Raw genomic sequence first — 17,831 nt, 5'->3', positions numbered from 1 at the left:
GAAACTCTTCAGACCTGCGTTGGTTTAAATCAGTTCGAAATTACTCTAAGGATTTGGCTATATGCCCTGAAAATTCCAGTCATGGTTCAGATTTGTAGTGTGAAGAGGGCTCAGGTCAGTGTCATTTAATTTAATAATGCGTATGCAATAATCGTGCCAAACAAGTCTTGATGGTATTCAAACACTTAAATCATATTTTGACCTTATTTGCCCGAAGTACAGGACCACAGGCATAGAATTATTAAGCCACTGTCAAGAGCCTTGGTATGTATTAATAAAAGATCAACCACTGCTTCAAATTTGCGGGCTTAAGGAATAGACTTAATTCTTTAACCATATGCAAAACTCCTGCACAAAGAGCTTCGAACCTTTCGACCTGGTCTTAAAAGAATGCTTCAAAAATGATCAGAGATTACCCTCAAAATCCAGTGTATACCCATACGTACTGCTCCAGGTCAGCAGATTCTTAAAGGTTTTTCAACAACGAGCTGCCTTAGGATTGAAACATGCCTCAGATGCCAAGGTTAGCTACTTAACGTTTTCAATATGATCTCAGGAAGTGGTTGTGGAAGACTTGTGAAGGATAACAATCCAAAGAAGGGCACAAATCTCTAAAGAAGAGGATGAGGTTATCTGTCTCAAGAAGAAGGGTTAAAAGAAAGCCAAATTACTGTTTACCTGATGTGGTGGTTAGACGCCGCCTCAACAAAGGATCTGTCTACTGTAGGAAGAGGCCGAACTTCAAATCTATTTGATCAGGAGGGGCTGAAGCCCTATAATTTGCCCGAGGTAGGCCGAGAGGCCTCAAGTGGCTGTACAAAGACCTAAATCAGGCCGCAAATTGTCTTAACTAGGCCGCAGGCAAGGAAAATTAGAGCAAGAGGCCTCAAAAACCCTAGGAGTAGGGGCCGAGGTACGTCAGAAGGAGAAAGAGGCCACCGTGTCTATTGTATCGTGGAAGAGAGGTGACTGAGTGTGTTTTGTTCCTTAATAAGGATTGAACAATGTTGCTGAAAGGGATGATATACAGTGATTTTGAAGGACTAGAACACTGTGAGAAGCTGAGTTGTTTTGAGGCTGATTATGCAATATATGTGAAGGATTAAATACAATGTGAGTCGCTGGTGTTTGATGGCTAGTTATGTAGTAGGTCTAAAGGACAAAACTTACTGTGAGTAGCCTATATTTTGGAGCTGATATATACAAGAAGTCTGAAGGATCTTACTTGTTGTGAGAAAATTCATTCTATCTATCTATCTATCTATAATTTCATTTTTGAATGTTATATAGAGTACATATATATCTAAAAAATGACCAAAATGTAACATAATGAAACTGCTTCAAATGTTTTAACCATAAAACTTATTTTTTTCATTCACTTTATATGATATATACATAATTTTTGTTAAACAATATATAATATATACATAGCTCACATTAAAATATTATACATAACATGTGCATTAAGACATTTTATCTATGGAGCATGTGACAGACGATAAAGTTGACTGAAAGGGCTGAAGGAGAAGGGCTTCTAAAGCGAGTTAGATTGTTTATCTCTGTGTTTTTTGTGGGCAGATTGTTGATCTGAAGAAGCAAATCTTAAGCCCTAATTGCTTGTATATTGTGTATACTAGCTGTACTAGTGATCGAGGGCCATGATGTTGGGTACAGGAGCCCCATGATTCTTTTATTGATGGACTAATAAAATAATCAAGCTTTGGGCTCAAATCTCTGTGTACTTAATTGATTTCACTGCTAAAGATTTTCGCTGTGCAAAGTGCTTGTAAGTTGAGGGTTCCTAGTGTGTTTGTGTGTGTGATTAGCCTCAGACCAGATCTAGGGCCTAAGGAAAATTTAGCAGGCACTACCTCCCATACATTATTCTTCATGATAGAGGCATACTCCTCCACCATGGCATCTCTCCACACCTATTGAGTGGCTGTCTCTTGATAACTGAAAGGTTCGACATCTATCAACTCGGTCAAAAGTGCCATATATCCTTTGTACCTCTGTGGCTATCTGCTTTGTCGAACTGAAGTGCTTGGAGCACCAACTTGCTCCTGCGCCTCTTGGATCAATTGATCTGCCCACCTTGCTCTCTTTCTCCTGGTGTTTGGAGTCATTGACTGAGTGGGATCTACTTGCTCTTCCATCTGTGTGTCCTTCTCGTCCTCATCCTGCCCATGCACAACTGTGGTTTGAGGTATTGGCTGAGCCTCCTGCTTGGGAGCCTGTTACTCCTCTTCCTACACAGTAGCCTGCTCACACTCTATGGAATTTCTGAAATCCCTATCCTCCTCAAACTTCACATCTCTCGTGATGACTGTCTTCTTGTGTGCTGGAATGTATACCCTATATGCCTTGGATGTCTTGTTGTATCTCTATTGTGGGCTCCAACTTCTTCCTTTTCTCCTCTGGTACATGGAAATATACAAGGCTACCAAATATGCATAAATGAGACACATCTAGTTTCTTCCTTGTAAACACCTTCTCTGGTGTAACTTGCCCCAACACTTTGAGTGGGCTCCGGTTTTGCAAGAAAACTGCTGTATTGCATGCCTTTGCCCAAAGAAACTTAGGTAGCCCTTGGTTATGCAACATGGCTTTGGTTGCTCTGACTATGGCCCTGTTCTTGCACTCTGCAACCCCATTCTGCTGAGGATTATATGGTGTGGTCTACCCCCTCCTGATGCCTTCCTTGGCACACAACTCCTTGAATGTGTTTGAGGTGTACTCCCCACCATTGTCTGACTTTAGTGCCTTGATCTTCCTACCAGTCTGGTTCTCAACCAAGGCTTTAAACTCCAGAAACTTCGAGAAGACCTCTTCCTTCTTCTTCATGAAAAATATCCAAGTCTTCCTCGAGTGATCGTTTATAAAGATGACATAGTACCTGTTGCACACTTTTTGCCAAAGTTCCAAGGAAGCAGATATGCCAAATTTTTTTCAAAGGATCGGATCATCAATCTTTAGTTTATTCAGTCTTTGTAAACCCATTCTGCAAATTTATAATGTAAATGATTCGAGTAAGAACGTATATGTATGTAACAACCTAGGTAAGCCTATTATTTTGACAAGAGTTTCATCCTAAGAGGTTTTTCGTTTCACTGACTCATCTATGTTTCTAAACACGGATGGTCGGTAGAGTTTTTCCCTCCAACCTCACCCCAAAGCTAGGGTGGTATTCTTTGTCAAAGTCTTAGGCGAGTCCTAGTGATTTAGTCGAGTCTTATGTAAAAGTGAATTGAGAATAATTTAAGCTAGTTGGCTAAATTATTTTATTACAAATCACTTGGTCTACTAGACCATATTGTGTCGCAGAATTGATTATGTAATTTGAGGGTCTATACTGAATGAGTTTCCCCCTTTGAGAGTTGAAAATGTAATCATTTTATATAAAAAATATTTTAGTGCATGGTCCATTCTACCTAGACACCATGGCTAAAATATTAGAGGGTGGACAAAATATGTAGTCCCCTCAAGTGTCAATTAATCAATTTTTCTGGCAAAAATTAAATTAATCCTAAGCTAGAAAATTAATTAATTAGAGTCAAATTTAGAGTTTTAGAGAAATTAAACTCTCCAAGTGGAAAAATTTGTGGGTATCAAAGAAATTAATTTTTGGATGTCCCCCACCAAAGGAATATTGGAAATTTCAAGAAAATTTGGACCCTTAGGCCTTGATGGATAAGTCAAAGTCAATTTTTTGAGGAAATTAGCTCAAAAATAATTAATTTTGAGCCAATAAAAAATGGGTTAAATGAGAAACTTGAAAATTCCTCAAAAATAAATATTTTCAATAGTGGAGATTAAAAGATGATCAAATATTTTTTGATGACCGAGATTATTTTGACAGGGATCAAGCCAACTAGCCATTATTTTTCCACTTGGAGGATTTATCTATAAATTGAGAGTCATTTGTGTCTCAAGCCATCTAGTTTTGGCTTATGTAACTCTAAAAAGCTGATGTAAATTACTGTCTCGTTGGGAATGTTGGAATAATCATAATAAAGACTTTGGGGTGTAGTTCATGGTGTCTCTGATCTGATGATTTGTGGTATGTGTTGGGTACGGACATTCCTATATTGTGCTTTATAAATATTTTGATCGTTATTTCATTGTAGGTGATAGGAACATTCTATTGGTAAGCTGTGGGCTTATCTTAGGTGATCCGATTCATTGGGTGTTTTAACAATTTGTTCTTTAGAAATATATAGTGTTTGTAGGTTCCCCAGCCCTTGGACTCCAAGTTCACGAACTTTGGATAGAGGCTGACTATGTTTGGACTCTAATTATTTTTATGGTGTTCTAACTTCGCTAAGGCTGTAGTTTATTATTTATCTTTTGAAATACATTTAGCCACTACTAAAGATTTATAAAATTTCAAAATTTCTCCAAGCATTTTACATGTATATTTTGTAAATATAATTTGTATAATACACTTGTAAATTATTTTATTTTTCTAATCTTGGTTTTGTAGCTGGGGTTTTTTGGGGTTTGAATTAATTTTGAAATTTTGTATATATTGGGGTTTTGGGTATTTTTATTTTCATTTGTGCAGGTGAGATCAAGTGACAAGAGCTGGATTAGAGCTAGATCTAGGCCCTTGAGGGTAAGATCTAGCCTCTAATTTTTTTTTGCAGGGCTAGCCATTGAAGATTTTGTAGTAAAATTGAAAATCTGAAGCAAATAAATTTTTCAGAGCAGGGATTTCAAGTTTTAGGGCTCCCAGGCCCAGATCTGCCCTCTCCAAGCCCATTGTCTTCCTCCTAGGGCCTTGTGTCACCCTTTTAGACCTCCTTGAGGCTGGTCGCAAGCCTTTCAAGGCCTCGACCCTCCTCTTCAGCCTTGGCCGTGGGCTTTTAAGACCAATTTTGGCTTAGCCGTGACCCTAGAAGGCCTCGAACTTCCTCCTTGGGTTTGGACAACAGCCTTTAGGGCTGGCTGTGGGCTTTTCAAGCCCTCTCCTAGCCTCAACCCCTCTCCTTCCTCCTCTTCTGCCCTTCGCTCTACCTTTCTGGCCTCTTTTTTCCCCTTTCCAACCCTTCTTTAGCCTCCTTCCCTAGCCGTTAGAATTTCTAGGCCTTTTCTAGCCCAACGCTAGCCCTATTGGGCCTAGTGCTAGCCTTCCTTGGCCCTAATTTGCCCTTGGTTCATCTCTAAATTTTCAAGACTGAATATTGGTGGGTTTTTGCAGGAGGAAATTGGCTCAAATCTTGTATTTTCAGGTGGCATCTTCATTGGAAAATTTTTGGGCAAATTGGACAAGTCATCTTCAAGGCCTTGAGCCTAGGGTTTGCTCTCTAAACCCTTATTTTCTCACTGATTTGCTATTTGGGCATTGTTCATTAGGCCTAGATCTACTTGTTTTTTTTGGCTTGAAATTCTTTGCATAATCAAATAGATCAGATCTGATATAACTTGGAAAGAACACATTAAGAAACATAAAATTGATTGGCATGATATCTAGCATATTGTCATAGCATCTAAGTGTCTTGGGCTTCAAGTTTTTGGCATAAATCTCCAGCACGATATCTAGCATATTGTCATAGCATCTAAGTGTCTTGGGCTTCAAGTTTTTGGCATAAATCTCCAATTTCTAGTGACTGATATCTCTGCATAAAAGTGTGATCAAATCTGATATTTTCTGAATACTACATCTTAAAAGGGCTAAAATTTCATATTTCATATTGGCGAAATTGTTTTATCACTTGGCAATTGTTGGGCACAATTTGGCACGCACTCTCACATTGATTGCTCATTGTTTGCATAATTTTCTCACTGCTGTAATAAGTGCTTTCAGATCTGATATATCTCTGAATAATCCATCATAAGAAGGGTAGCTCTCTTGCATACTCATTTGGCAAGTCTATTAATGCTTCACTGATCATATTAGTTTCTTATATGCTTGATATTTCTTGGATTTAGAGTGAGTAGCTTACTGATGTCCTAAAGTTTAATTAGTGCTCTTGTGAATAAGCTTGTCTAAACATTGATTATTTGAAAGCTAACACTTGTTTGTTTCTTGTAAGTTCATTCATAAGAATCACAATTTTGCACTAAATAAGCACTCACACATCTAAGCTCTAAATCTTCTAATCTTGTTGATGGTTTAAGTTATTGGCATTGCTAAGAAATTGTTGAATAATTGTTCTAAGTTAAGCTCATAATCTTGTGCTCTTTCATGATCTTAAGAAGCTTTGGTAATTTTATTGTCTATCTTAAGCAAATGGGCATCTTAAGTATTGTTGACCGTTATTCTAAGTGAACATATTTCAATATTGGCATTGTCTAAAGAGCATAATCTTGGCATATTTTAGATAATTATTGTTGGCATAAGATTGTTGATAATCATCATTGGAATATCTTGAGTAACTGGCATCTTGTGTTGATAATCATTGGCAAATTGTTAAGTGAATAATTGCTCTTAATTAAGCATCTTGTGGATTTGACATTGACACTAAATAAATTGGCATTTTCTTGGTCATAAGATTGTTTCATAATTTATCATAAAGTACTCTTGTCATTGAAGGCTAATCGTAACTTTAAGTACTTAAACCTTAAGCTAATCTTAAACAAGGAGCTCACTCATAACCTTCGCATAAGAATTCTTGGCCTAGTTGCATTAATAATTTACCTCCAAGCATAAGCTTCATTGATAGACTTCTAGGGCCACCCTTTCTCACCTAGCTTGAGGGATTTATCACTTTTTTAGTGGTTAACATAGTGACCTTGCAGTCGACAGAGCCACAGTGTCTGCAACGCCAGAGGCACTGGGTGGTTGGAACATAGGGGAGGTATCATTAATCAAGCCTCTGCTTGCTTCCCGTTGGCTTCCATCCCACAACCTACTCTAAAGACTGGTCTCAAAACAGTTAAGAGGAAGGTTCCATTTAGACTAGGCATATAACTTAAAAGTGACCAAGATCTTTGCATTTCATCTAGATCTTAGGACTTGCATCTCATATAGGTTAGTGAAGCATCTAAGCAGCAGTTGTCCATCCGGTTACTTGGTCTTAAATTATAATAAGCAAGAATTTTGACTCCATAAGGCACTGGTCTCATATCTGAATCTAATCTAATCTTTGAGTCTTGCTAAATTTAACCAAGTAGCTAGGCCACTCAATCGTGTCTCTCGGGCTTGTTGGTTGCCAACTTGCCTTCCACCTTCACATTTCCATAGGGACTACCCCCCATAACCTGCTGTTGGGACAACTAGAATGGAGTGGGCGAGGATTAGAGTGACAACCCCTGCCTCGGGCAGTTGTCACAGTTCCTGTACAATCTGAGCGACAACATTACCTGTACCCACTAAGAGATATTGTAGAGAAAGGACCACATACATCTAAATGAAGAAGGTCAAAGATACCTTGGCCATGTCGTCTTTGCTAGGAATAGATGATTTGGCATACTTGCCAAGTGTGCAACCCTTGCACACCTCATGCTAATCCATTTGCATTGTGGCAACCTTGTCGCTCTCTCAATAAGAATTTTCAGCGCTCTGTGGTGCAGATGCCCCATGCGCCTATGCTACAACTCCCTAAGTTTGCTACCTGAGTCATGACCTCCTCTACTAGTCAATGCTGTAGCCGTCTCAAACTGTAGTTTGTATAGGCTCTTGTGCCTAACCTCGATTTGCTTTGGCACCTTAGAGTCTGAGGGTTTTATAAAAACCCTTCCTTGTCTGAAGGTCACCTTGTACCCCTTATCCTCCAAAGTTGAAACTGAAACGAGATTCTTCTTGAGCCCTGGTACATAAAGAACATCTCTGAGATATAGAGGGTTTCTAGACTCCCTCTCAAAATGAACTGTACTAGTACCCTTGACCCGATACTTCCCATCGTCTCCCATCTCGATATCAAACTACATGTCCTTTTCTGACAGTTTGCTGAAATACTTCTTGTTTCCCGTCATATGACAGGACGCATCGTTGTCCACATACCATAAACTGGTAGCCATTGAACTTGCCATACATGCAATGAGTGAGAACTCCTCAAAATGAGAGGAAAACTCATCTATCTCTGTAGAGGCTACTACTTGGTCCTTCTTGGACCCTTTCTTCCTGTTAGGGAATTTAGTAGTGTAATGCCCAAACTGGTGGCATGAAAAACACTTGATCTTGCTGAGATCCTTTTTCTTCTTCTCACCCTTGGAACTCGGTTCTCCACCACCATTGCTCTTTTTACCCTTGGACTTGGTCCCTTTGCTGGCTAGAGCGAAATTTTCTTCATCTTCCTCGCTTTTAACATGAGATCCAACTTGAGCTTGTCTGCGAATCTCCTCTTGGATGCAGTCACCCCACAACCTCTCCCAATCTGGAAAGTTTTCTTGGGCACATATTCCATCTGTGAAGGCTTGCCACGACTTGGTGAAACCCAATAGAGCAAAATTCACTAGATCTCTATCTGGAACTATCTCACCCACACCAGTCAACTCTTCCTTTTGGAAAACTTGGTGAGGTAAGAAACCATCGAATCTGACTTGGACATTTTAATGCTCCTGAGCTTGTCCTTTAGCACTAGCTTCCTGACCTCGCTCGAACCCTGATAAAGACCAATGATGGTAGTCCACATTTCTTTGGCTTTCTTCTTCCTAGTCAGGTGAGGGATAATGTGGTCTTTGACTCCCTCCAAGATAATCCTTCTTGCCTTGGCATCCATCTTGTTATGCTGAGCCAACTATTGAGGATCTATGGGTGTGACTGGGACATTATCAACAAAATCCCAAACCCCTTGTTCCTCCAACACCATTGCTATCCTTTCATGCCACGAACAAAAGTTGGACACACTGTCCAATCTGTCTTCAAATTTGAGACCCTGATATGCCATACTGCCAAATTAAATTGTTGAATACAAATCGCACTAGTAAAATCAATGCGCACTGCTCAAAACTCTAACGACCAAACTGATTTGATAACTTGCTCCCTCTGAATCACAAAAACTGCTCCTGAAGATAAAATCTGTGCTTGGTCTTCAATCAAAGACTGTGCTCTGATACCATGTTAGATTTCTTTAAAACCCAGTGAACTAATTTGCAATTTTCTAAGTGTAAAAACCCAAAATCACAAATAACTGATATTTTAAATCACAAATACACTGAGTTTTCTAACTTAATATGCACAACGGAAAATAAATCAGAAGACAAACACATCAAACCATAGAACACAAGATATACCCAGGAAACCCCAACTTTGGGGAAAACCTGCAACGCTGTGTGTGTTTTATTATTCTTCTACAACAAAAGGTTTTCTTCTGATAATTACAACAAGGGAGAAACTTCCCAGTTTATCACATAAATACAATTGATCAATCCTCCAAGATAAATCAATCTGATCATTGTCTCTTCTATCTGCCAAAAGGCAACACAAATTTTCCTGTTTGCTCGCATGTGCGAGCGCAAATTCTCTCTTCCAGTGCACACATGCTAACAGGAGCTGCACAATTGATCTTGGGGTTAAGGCAATTCGACCTTTACTTGATCTAAATCTCTCCTAGACGCTGAACCTTTGGTAACTGCTGAACTCTCGGCTCTTCCTTCTCTGCACTCTCACACCTTCTTGTGCTCAACTGACTTGTCACCAACTCGCTCTATCTCCTCATATGATTTCGACCTAAACCCTAATCTCTTTCTCAACGACTGAGATTAAATCATAAGTTAACTTATAAACTTTTACTTTTTCCTAAGTCTAACTTTAGGAAATAGTTAAATAAATTAATATTCTGCTAAAGTGGCAGTCTTCTGTGTTCTTTTGCTAGTCTTAGCACTTAGACAAGCATAACACTTCTTCTATATTCCAATCAACAAAAACCCTAGATTCAATAGAAAACCTTAGATTCAATATATTCCATACATTAGACATAAATAAAGATTTAATCAACAAAATGCTCACTTACAAGATAACATGCATAAAATTCTATTCATTGATCCAAGACAATAGCTCCAAAGACAACCAAATAGCTCCAAATATCAAAGTGCATCCATAGATCACATCTCTACCACAAGAAAAGAGGGCCAAAATTCTCAAGAAGAGAGGTTGAAATCTCAAAGTGATGATGATGAGATACAAATGAATCTTTCCTCTATTTATATGAGTAGTACAAATGCCAATTTTAGCCTAAAAGCCTCTAAAACATTAAATTATGCCACATTTATTAAGTTAGGTCACCCGACCTACTAACCAAGATAAAAACGCAAAAAGTTTGCCCACAAGTGTAGAAGCCTTCTAAAATCATCCCAAAGGGTTGGCCCTTAGGTCTCTATCAAAATCCTACTGTGGGCCTAAAGTTGCATCTTGGGGGTTAAAATGTGGTCTCATGGATCTCCAAATGGCCATAGTGCTTGTCTCTGCTCCAACGTTGAGGGCTTCCAAGGTGGTGCTAGCCCTCCCATGTCTCAAGGGGTGAGACCATCCTCATTTGGGCCTTGGATCAACTGCTCTCCCTCACAAAGTGCTAAGGTCGACTAGGGGCATGCTGGGTCTAGGTGCATCATCTTGAAAATCATCAAATGCAGGGAAAAGTGCCAAAATGCTGTGGGTGTTGGAGGTGCCCAAGGGTGTATATGATGCTCTGTTGTTGCTTGGAGTCCCATGGCTCTCAACACCTCACCTATGGGTGTCAATATGCTTCTCTGGGATCCTAGTACCAATTAAGGTGGTCAGGTCCCGATTGTGAAACTACCTAACAATCACATCACAAAGTGTTGTGAAAGCAACAAATCATCCAGTACAATAATCATTTTTGCTTCTAAGACCAAGCTTGAAAGTAATGGGCTATTTGACACTTCAAACAAGGATTCCCTTCCAAATTTGGGGCTTTGAACTCATAATGGTGTTACCTCCCTAGGTAGGAGTGGCTAAAGGACAACCCTATTAGGTTTTTCTAGCCACAAAGGGAAAGCGACATTTCCTCAGTCCACCCCTCAATCAATAGGTGTCGTGTGAATAATGATGGTTACGGAGGGGAGAAGACTTCATGGGCAAGTGCCATTTCCAAAGGGACCAACATGGTGGGGATCCACATCTTGAGTGCATAGATGTGAGGAGGGAGCAATTGTAGATGCATGAGATACTAGCCCGACCTTTGTTTTTCCACCTGTTTTGTATGCCTTTTACTTTTTCTTGATTTTTTTTCTTTGTTTTATTGCTCGTAGCTCAAAGGGTTAGAGCTTGCTTTGTATGATGTATAACGGTTATTACCCCCTTAATGATGAGGCAGCTCATTGCCCATCAGGGGTTGGGACATGCAAGGGTTCCTTTTTCATGATGTATAAGAGCAATATGGTGCTCAGGAACTGGGTGATGGCCTTGAGGGGTGAGGTAGAGATCATGCTAGGCTTTTGCCCACATGCTAATGTGTATGTCTCGACCATCTTTTGCATTTTGATATTCTCTCCTTATTTTCTTTTGTTTCCATTATTTGCTTTTTCTTTTTTTTAGCTGCATCAACCTCCGAGGGCCAGGTTCCGGACCCTACCCAGGTATGAGGACATATGGGTGCCAAATCTCAGAGAACCAACGGTTAGTTGAACTTGAAGAATGGAGGTGGAACATAGGGCTTGTAATGTAAGATGGAAAGTGGTAAGTATGGAATGAGGATAGATGGAACACGCTATCTCAATCAGGGATTCCTAAGTAGTGCCCCTCCTATACCCATTGGGTCATTAGGGGAGCTTCCATTGGACTAGGATCGAATATTAACCCCCCATTTAAGGTGAGGGAACAAGATCATGATCAAAACCCTCCTTCTTCCAGGTCACCCCATAATCCATGCCAAAAGCCCAAATACAAACAAGCATAAACACTCAATTGCAAAATGAATAAAGTATCTTTTGATCAAAAGCCCACCTTTGTTCTTGTGCTCCCACGATATGGGTGAGAAGACATATGACTGATGCAAGAGGCAAATATAGGAATAGCACATCGTCATCGACTAGAGGTGGCTGTTGGCTGGCTGGCCAGAAGAGATGATGGGAGAATTTTTTTCTCCTAGGGGTCACCCATTTTTGGTGGGTAACAGGTCCATTGCATAGACCCCCTTATTTTTGTTGAGGAAACTGCCATCTTTAGCAAGAGTTGTCTCCCTTGCATCTGCAAATATTTTGTTGCTTCGTGTAGTGTCATTGTTGGACATGGAATTATGTTCAACAATTGCGCTAGTAAGGTTGATTTCTTGGTCTTCAATTGCTGCTCTATCATCTTCAGATTTGTAATCTTTTCTTCTCTTCACTGCATCCGATAATGCCCATGCTCTGACCTAATCAATTACCTTTGTGAAGTTTCTATTATAGTCTTCAAATCTTTGCAAGAATTTTGCATTCACCTTTTTTACTGTGGCTTGCCGTGGGAGCTCGCTAATTTGGTATTGAACCAATGATTTCTAGTTCAAAACCATGAACTAGATTGGTATGACCCTGAAATTGGTTGACCAACCAATTCTGCTGGTTTCAACTTGGTTCTTATAACACTGTTTAGAACATTTTAAGTTAAAATTTAGGGAACGATACCTCAGGGAAGGTTTATAACATATGAATATAAATAGGCTAAGAATGTAACACTCAACTAAGTTTTGGGTTTGATTCTTCAATAATAAAAATATCCCAAATCACTTTGATGTGTTCACATGCGGAAATGGTGAAATAATGTAATACGGCAAATGAAAGATTAATTATGAAGGGGAACCTATATAAATATGGATGACACGACTCATGTGCTCTCTAGGAATGAGAATAGGATGATATGTGTATGAGATGTGGATTGTTCCATGGTGTAGAGTGGTAATTTGATGAAATGTAATATCCCCAATTTTGGGAGCATGAGAATTTTGCCTAATTTTGGTGATATTAAGTAAAGGGGGCAAATATTATTTTGGAGAAAGGTGGCAAGTATTATTTTATTGGAGATTGGCGGAGAATTATTATTTTATTAAAATGGAGGCAAAAGTCACTTAATGGAAAATGGCCCCTACCAATAAAATAATAATTAAAAAAGGAGTCTAGAAGCATGGGGAGAAATTATAAAAGGAGGATGGACTCATTTGCTAATCATCTTTTGACTATTACACTTCACATTACATCTTCTCTTGGAGCTGTTTAGCACAAGAAGAGAAGTGTTGTTTAGCACAGGAGTTCCAAGTGGAATTCCACCCTCATTTCGGAGAACTTCGAGTGTCTCCCTAGTGAGTAGATTTGGGGAGTCCAATTCAGGATTTCCATAGAGCTTAATTGTAGGCATTCACCCAGTTCTGCGCACTTCCTTGGCGCAAAGGCAGTTTGTGGAGCAAAAATTTATTTAACTAGAGTGCATTGGGAGATACAGTTATTTGCAGAGAGATTTCCTACCTTGAGACCGAAATTTTGGTGGTGTTTTTGCAGGACAGAAGTCTTGGAACATGGTGGGCCAAATTTCTCCATTTTGGTAGTGTAGAGCTCACTAGAGAACACTTACGCAGGGGAAGAGAGAAACTAATTTCTGGAGGAGAAGGTAGATTCCGATTGGGATTTTGTGTGGAATTTTAGTGGCATTACAGCGGAGGAATTGGGATTTTTTGAGCATTATTTCTCAGCAGTGCGTGTAGCTAGCCAAAGGGCCACTCACACTATTTGGTGGACTCTCTCGTCACTCGGAATCAACCCAAACCCAAAATTCTGGGTTTTTGTGGGTATTTGGAGAGGAGTATGTGGCTGCATTTTTAGCGTGATCCGGGTAGTATTCAGGCCAGAAATCCATTTTCTTTCAGCAGTGCGTTTTACTAGTTAGCTGACAATTTCCACCTCTTTGTGGGTTTCTTGGAGAGCTCGTTTGGGGCCAATCCCTTTCTGGGTTTTGTTGGTCTTGTTGAGAAAGTGCACCAGCTAATTTCTCAGAATTTTCTGAGCACTTATGAGGGCAGATTTTCCATTTCCTATCTGGCAGCAGTAGCAAAAATTTATTGGGTCAACGCAGAAATTGGGGAGGAGCTTCTACAACACTTGGGCTTCATTATTATCACCTGAGTTTTGCCTTGCTTGCTTGTAGCAAGCCCAGGTTCTACTATTACCATCTATTGTACCCATTCTGCTCATATTAATAAAATGGCTCAGAGCTTGGTTCATATTTCTGGTGTTTAATTCATGTGCTTGCATGTTTTTGAGATTGCAATTTGTAGTTAGTTCATAGCCTCTGTTATTTCCTGTATTTTCCTATTAGGAATATTACATGAAATATGGAAGATACCTAAGTAAAATGATGGGAAATGGTGATGAAATGAGTGTATATACTATAAAGGTGAAACACTAGGAGAACATCTCACCATAAGGATACAAACAACTAAGAACAAGACATGAACCCACTATACACAAACAAGTGAAATTAGTGACTAGAACATCATGAGCAAGGGGGAATAACAAAGTGATCTCCCCGGCAATAGTCCAATAGGAGAAAAGGGCCTCGATGATGTTCAAAGATCTATGATACACAATTGAAGCAACGTCTACCAATGGTACAAACATAACCAATCCATCAAATATGCTAATGTGAGTGAAAGGGCATGACAAACTTATTGTGCCATGTCATCCTCCAAGAATGCCACATAAAGGGTAGCACCAAGGAAAACATCTACACCATGATAATGCCCATCTGCATACTAGTTCATAGAAAGTCCATAGGTGTCACCTTGTCAGGTGCCATGAAAAATGGTCCTCTGAAACCCCATGCAAAATATGGTGTATCAGGATAATTAGAAATGGGGTCATGTTTGGTTAATTGTATTGGGACCTGATCCAGGTCAAGCTTGAGTCCCACGGTTATAAAGCTCAGGGAATACCCCTTTATGTGCACAACGAGATTTGTTTGTAGATGAGCAGGAAAAATTCCTCCCACTCTCTTGTTAAATTAAATGCTCACTTGCCAAAAAAATTGTGGGTTATTGGCTGGAAGTAGGGTCATGCTTCATCAACAATATTCTGACATCATCTAGGTCAAGCTTGTGTCCTATGGCTTTTTTAATATTGTCTGGTCTTAAGTATGACGATAGGGTGGCCTTTGATCCACTTATATATACAGGAGGAATGCAATGCAAGACTAACATGTTCGATCATTACCTCTAGGTGCTTCCATGGCAACCTTGAGGGGCTATAACAACCCTCATGGGAATTTGATCTTGGTCAATGGTGAGAAACTTCTCATTCTTTACCATTGGATCCGACCCCTTTCAGTATATATTTTTTTTAACTAATAGAAAACAGTGATGCATTTAATAACAGGTGTGCAATACTTTAATGCAGTGTGCTATCCTTTTTATATCTGTATGAAGAGATCTTTCTTTTTAAAGTGTCAAACTTCTGTAGTAAGTATTCTCTTTCCATTTATCCTGCATTGCTGTCCAGTCAAACCAGATAAATTTATTAAGTAGCTCATAGAAATATAACCATATTGTTTCATAAGTTCAGATAATGAAGGTTACTTTTATTTCAAGTGTAGAATTGGTAGGTTCACGTGTCGTAAGCATGCAAGTCATCCTTGGAGTGTCACTTGCATTTTCATTACTAATGTGTAATTTGAGTTTTAATTATCCAGTATTTTGGCTGGTATGTTGACAAATTAATTGTAATAGTATCTAATATGGACGGGTTATTGCTAACATCTTACAATTTTCAGGGCAAGTTCATAGGGTGTTGAACTGTGAAACCTAGTGTCGTGAGGTCATAAATTTGAAAATGCTGAAAACATGTATCATGAATGACGGCAATTTACGTGAGTTTGGAACTGGCATCTATCAAACTCCTATATTTTTCCCATGTAAAGGATTACTACGACTGGGTCGGCACAATGCATTTGCATCGTTATTGGTTGGAGTGGGAACCGTGGGAGTAGTTTTGGCCTATAAGTATGGTCCCGCAATCTCTCACCCCTTCCAGTGGATGGGCAGTTGTATTTCTTCTCAAGCTGTCAATTCTACTCAATGTTCTCCAACAGAGGAGCTTACAATACCAGGGCTTCAGAATCTGAGCAACAACTGCTTTCTTAATGTTGTCTTACAGGTTTGTGCATGTTTCCAACCATTCTATGAAAATGTGAGCTGCCAATAGTCCTCTCCAAGTTGATCTGTCATTATATTTCCAGGCATTTGTGAAATTATGAAATTTTAAATCTGTAGCAAAATCTAAAAATATGAATGGAACTTTAATGCATCATTTATTTGATTGTCAGTTTAATTTGTTGATCATAGCTCACAACCAAGTTCCCCAATTTCCTAAATTTTCATTATCATTTTCATTGATCACAACTTTTGAGCACTATTTGTCATCTTAGTAAAGTAGATGTTAAGACTGATGATCATAATTCTTACGCCAAAAACTGCTTTCCTTTTTGAATTAATTATTAGATTACTGCATTGATGCAATTAATTTTAAAATTACTACTGCAGATAACAGAATCACTTGCAGGTTCCATGCCAGATCAGACTTTGCATGCCATAGGGATCAATTACATTTTATGAGCAATTTTCAGCAGACTTTTAGGCAAAATTTCCTCATTAAATGCAGTTGTTCAGACTCAAGAGCCCTTGACATCTTTAGCTCCATTGCCAGATCTTCCTATCTCACTCATTCTTTCTTGGCAGGCTATTGATTATTTTGTATTGTGCCATGGTCTTTTATATGTGTGTTGCGACAGCACTACCACCTCTTTCTTTTTTTCTTTATGTTATTTTCAGCATTTTCTAGGAGCTGTGCTTGCACTCCCACATTGATTTCATACTGATTGTACTCTTCTTTAGTCCCATTGACCTACTTTTGTGGTCATTTGTTGGACATTAATAAAATTATCTTATCTACTGTAATGATCTATATAGCATGGCATTAATATTCTGTTAGCACATTTCTAAGTGTTGGAATAATGATTCATTTGTCTAAATGTTAGTATTATTGTAAGTTGTTATTTTGAGTGAGATAAATCTGAAGAGATTTGTGGATTTTGGAATGATTGATGAGAGATTATAGGAGATGACAGATTCCCGAGACATCTCCTCTCATGTATAAATAGATGTCTCTGGTAATGAAATAATTTGAGCTGTGCCATTATTCTTGAATGTTTTGTTCTGATATTTTGCTGTTAGTTTTCTTCATTTGGTATCAGAGCTAGGGATCAGAGAGTTTGTGAGATCTGTGAGAACCTGCATGAAAAACAAAACCTGTGTGTTTGGTGCCTGTGTGAAGAACCTGAATAAGCTACGTTGGACTTGAAACTGCATTGGAGCGTGTGGGGTCTGGACTAAGCTTGCTACGTGAAGAATCTTGCCTGCGTGCCTGCGCATTGAAGACCTGCGTTTGCTGGTGTAATTTTTTTTCCTTTGCAAAAATTTCTGGTGTTTAGACCAAATTGTGAAGAGCTGCTGCATTTGCTGTGTGGTGCATGTTGCTGCATTGGAGAATTGATGTGCGGGAAGAAAAGATCCACATGGAGACCGCTGTAGAGCTTTGAAGAAAAGATCCTGCGTGAGGCATTGGACGTCGGACGTGCCTGTGTTGACTGGTTCCTTTTTTAATTGAGGACAAAGGTATCGTTGGACGTGTCTGCATAGACTGGTCCCGCATGTCTGCATGCCTATGCACCTGCTTGGAGAAGTTATGCGTATGGCTTGTGCATTGGAGCATTGAAGCTGTATGGTGTGAGTCCCAATCAACCCGTGGAGCAAGTGTTCTGCGTGGAGTGAATAATTGTATGCTTTGAACCTACATTGAAGTCCAAATCGCATAAGTCCATCTTATTTTTGGTATGCCCAAGGCATGTTTTTATATATAATATGGTATGCCTTAAAATGTGTGAAATTAACCTATAGTGGAAGTTAACG

The 17,831-nt window shown here is 39.2% G+C and overlaps 1 protein-coding gene across 4 annotated transcripts in view; it reads left to right on the top strand.

Annotated features, from left to right (window-relative positions):
* The window catches only part of UBP27 (ubiquitin-specific protease 27), a 183,727-nt gene that overhangs the window by 30,418 nt on the left and 135,478 nt on the right, over window positions 1–17,831 (top strand). The window contains exon 2 of one of the 4 annotated variants that reach the window (XM_089394723.1): window positions 15,638–16,020. The exons of 2 other annotated variants lie outside the window; for them this stretch is intronic. In XM_089394723.1, coding sequence (XP_089250849.1) covers window positions 15,697–16,020 — 324 coding nt within the window. In that variant the 5' untranslated portion in view covers window positions 15,638–15,696. Of the gene's footprint in view, window positions 1–15,637; window positions 16,021–17,831 lie in introns of those variants that run through there. One more of the 4 variants, XM_089394724.1, reaches the window with a different exon arrangement.

Source organism: Pinus tabuliformis, chromosome 1_2, assembly GCF_031772625.1.
Source record: "Pinus tabuliformis cultivar Carrire ecotype Pingquan chromosome 1_2, CPIR1, whole genome shotgun sequence".
Lineage (NCBI taxonomy): Eukaryota > Viridiplantae > Streptophyta > Pinopsida > Pinales > Pinaceae > Pinus > Pinus tabuliformis.
The sequence above is the reverse complement of the archived record's forward strand: the minus strand, read 5'-3'. Positions and strand labels throughout refer to the sequence as shown.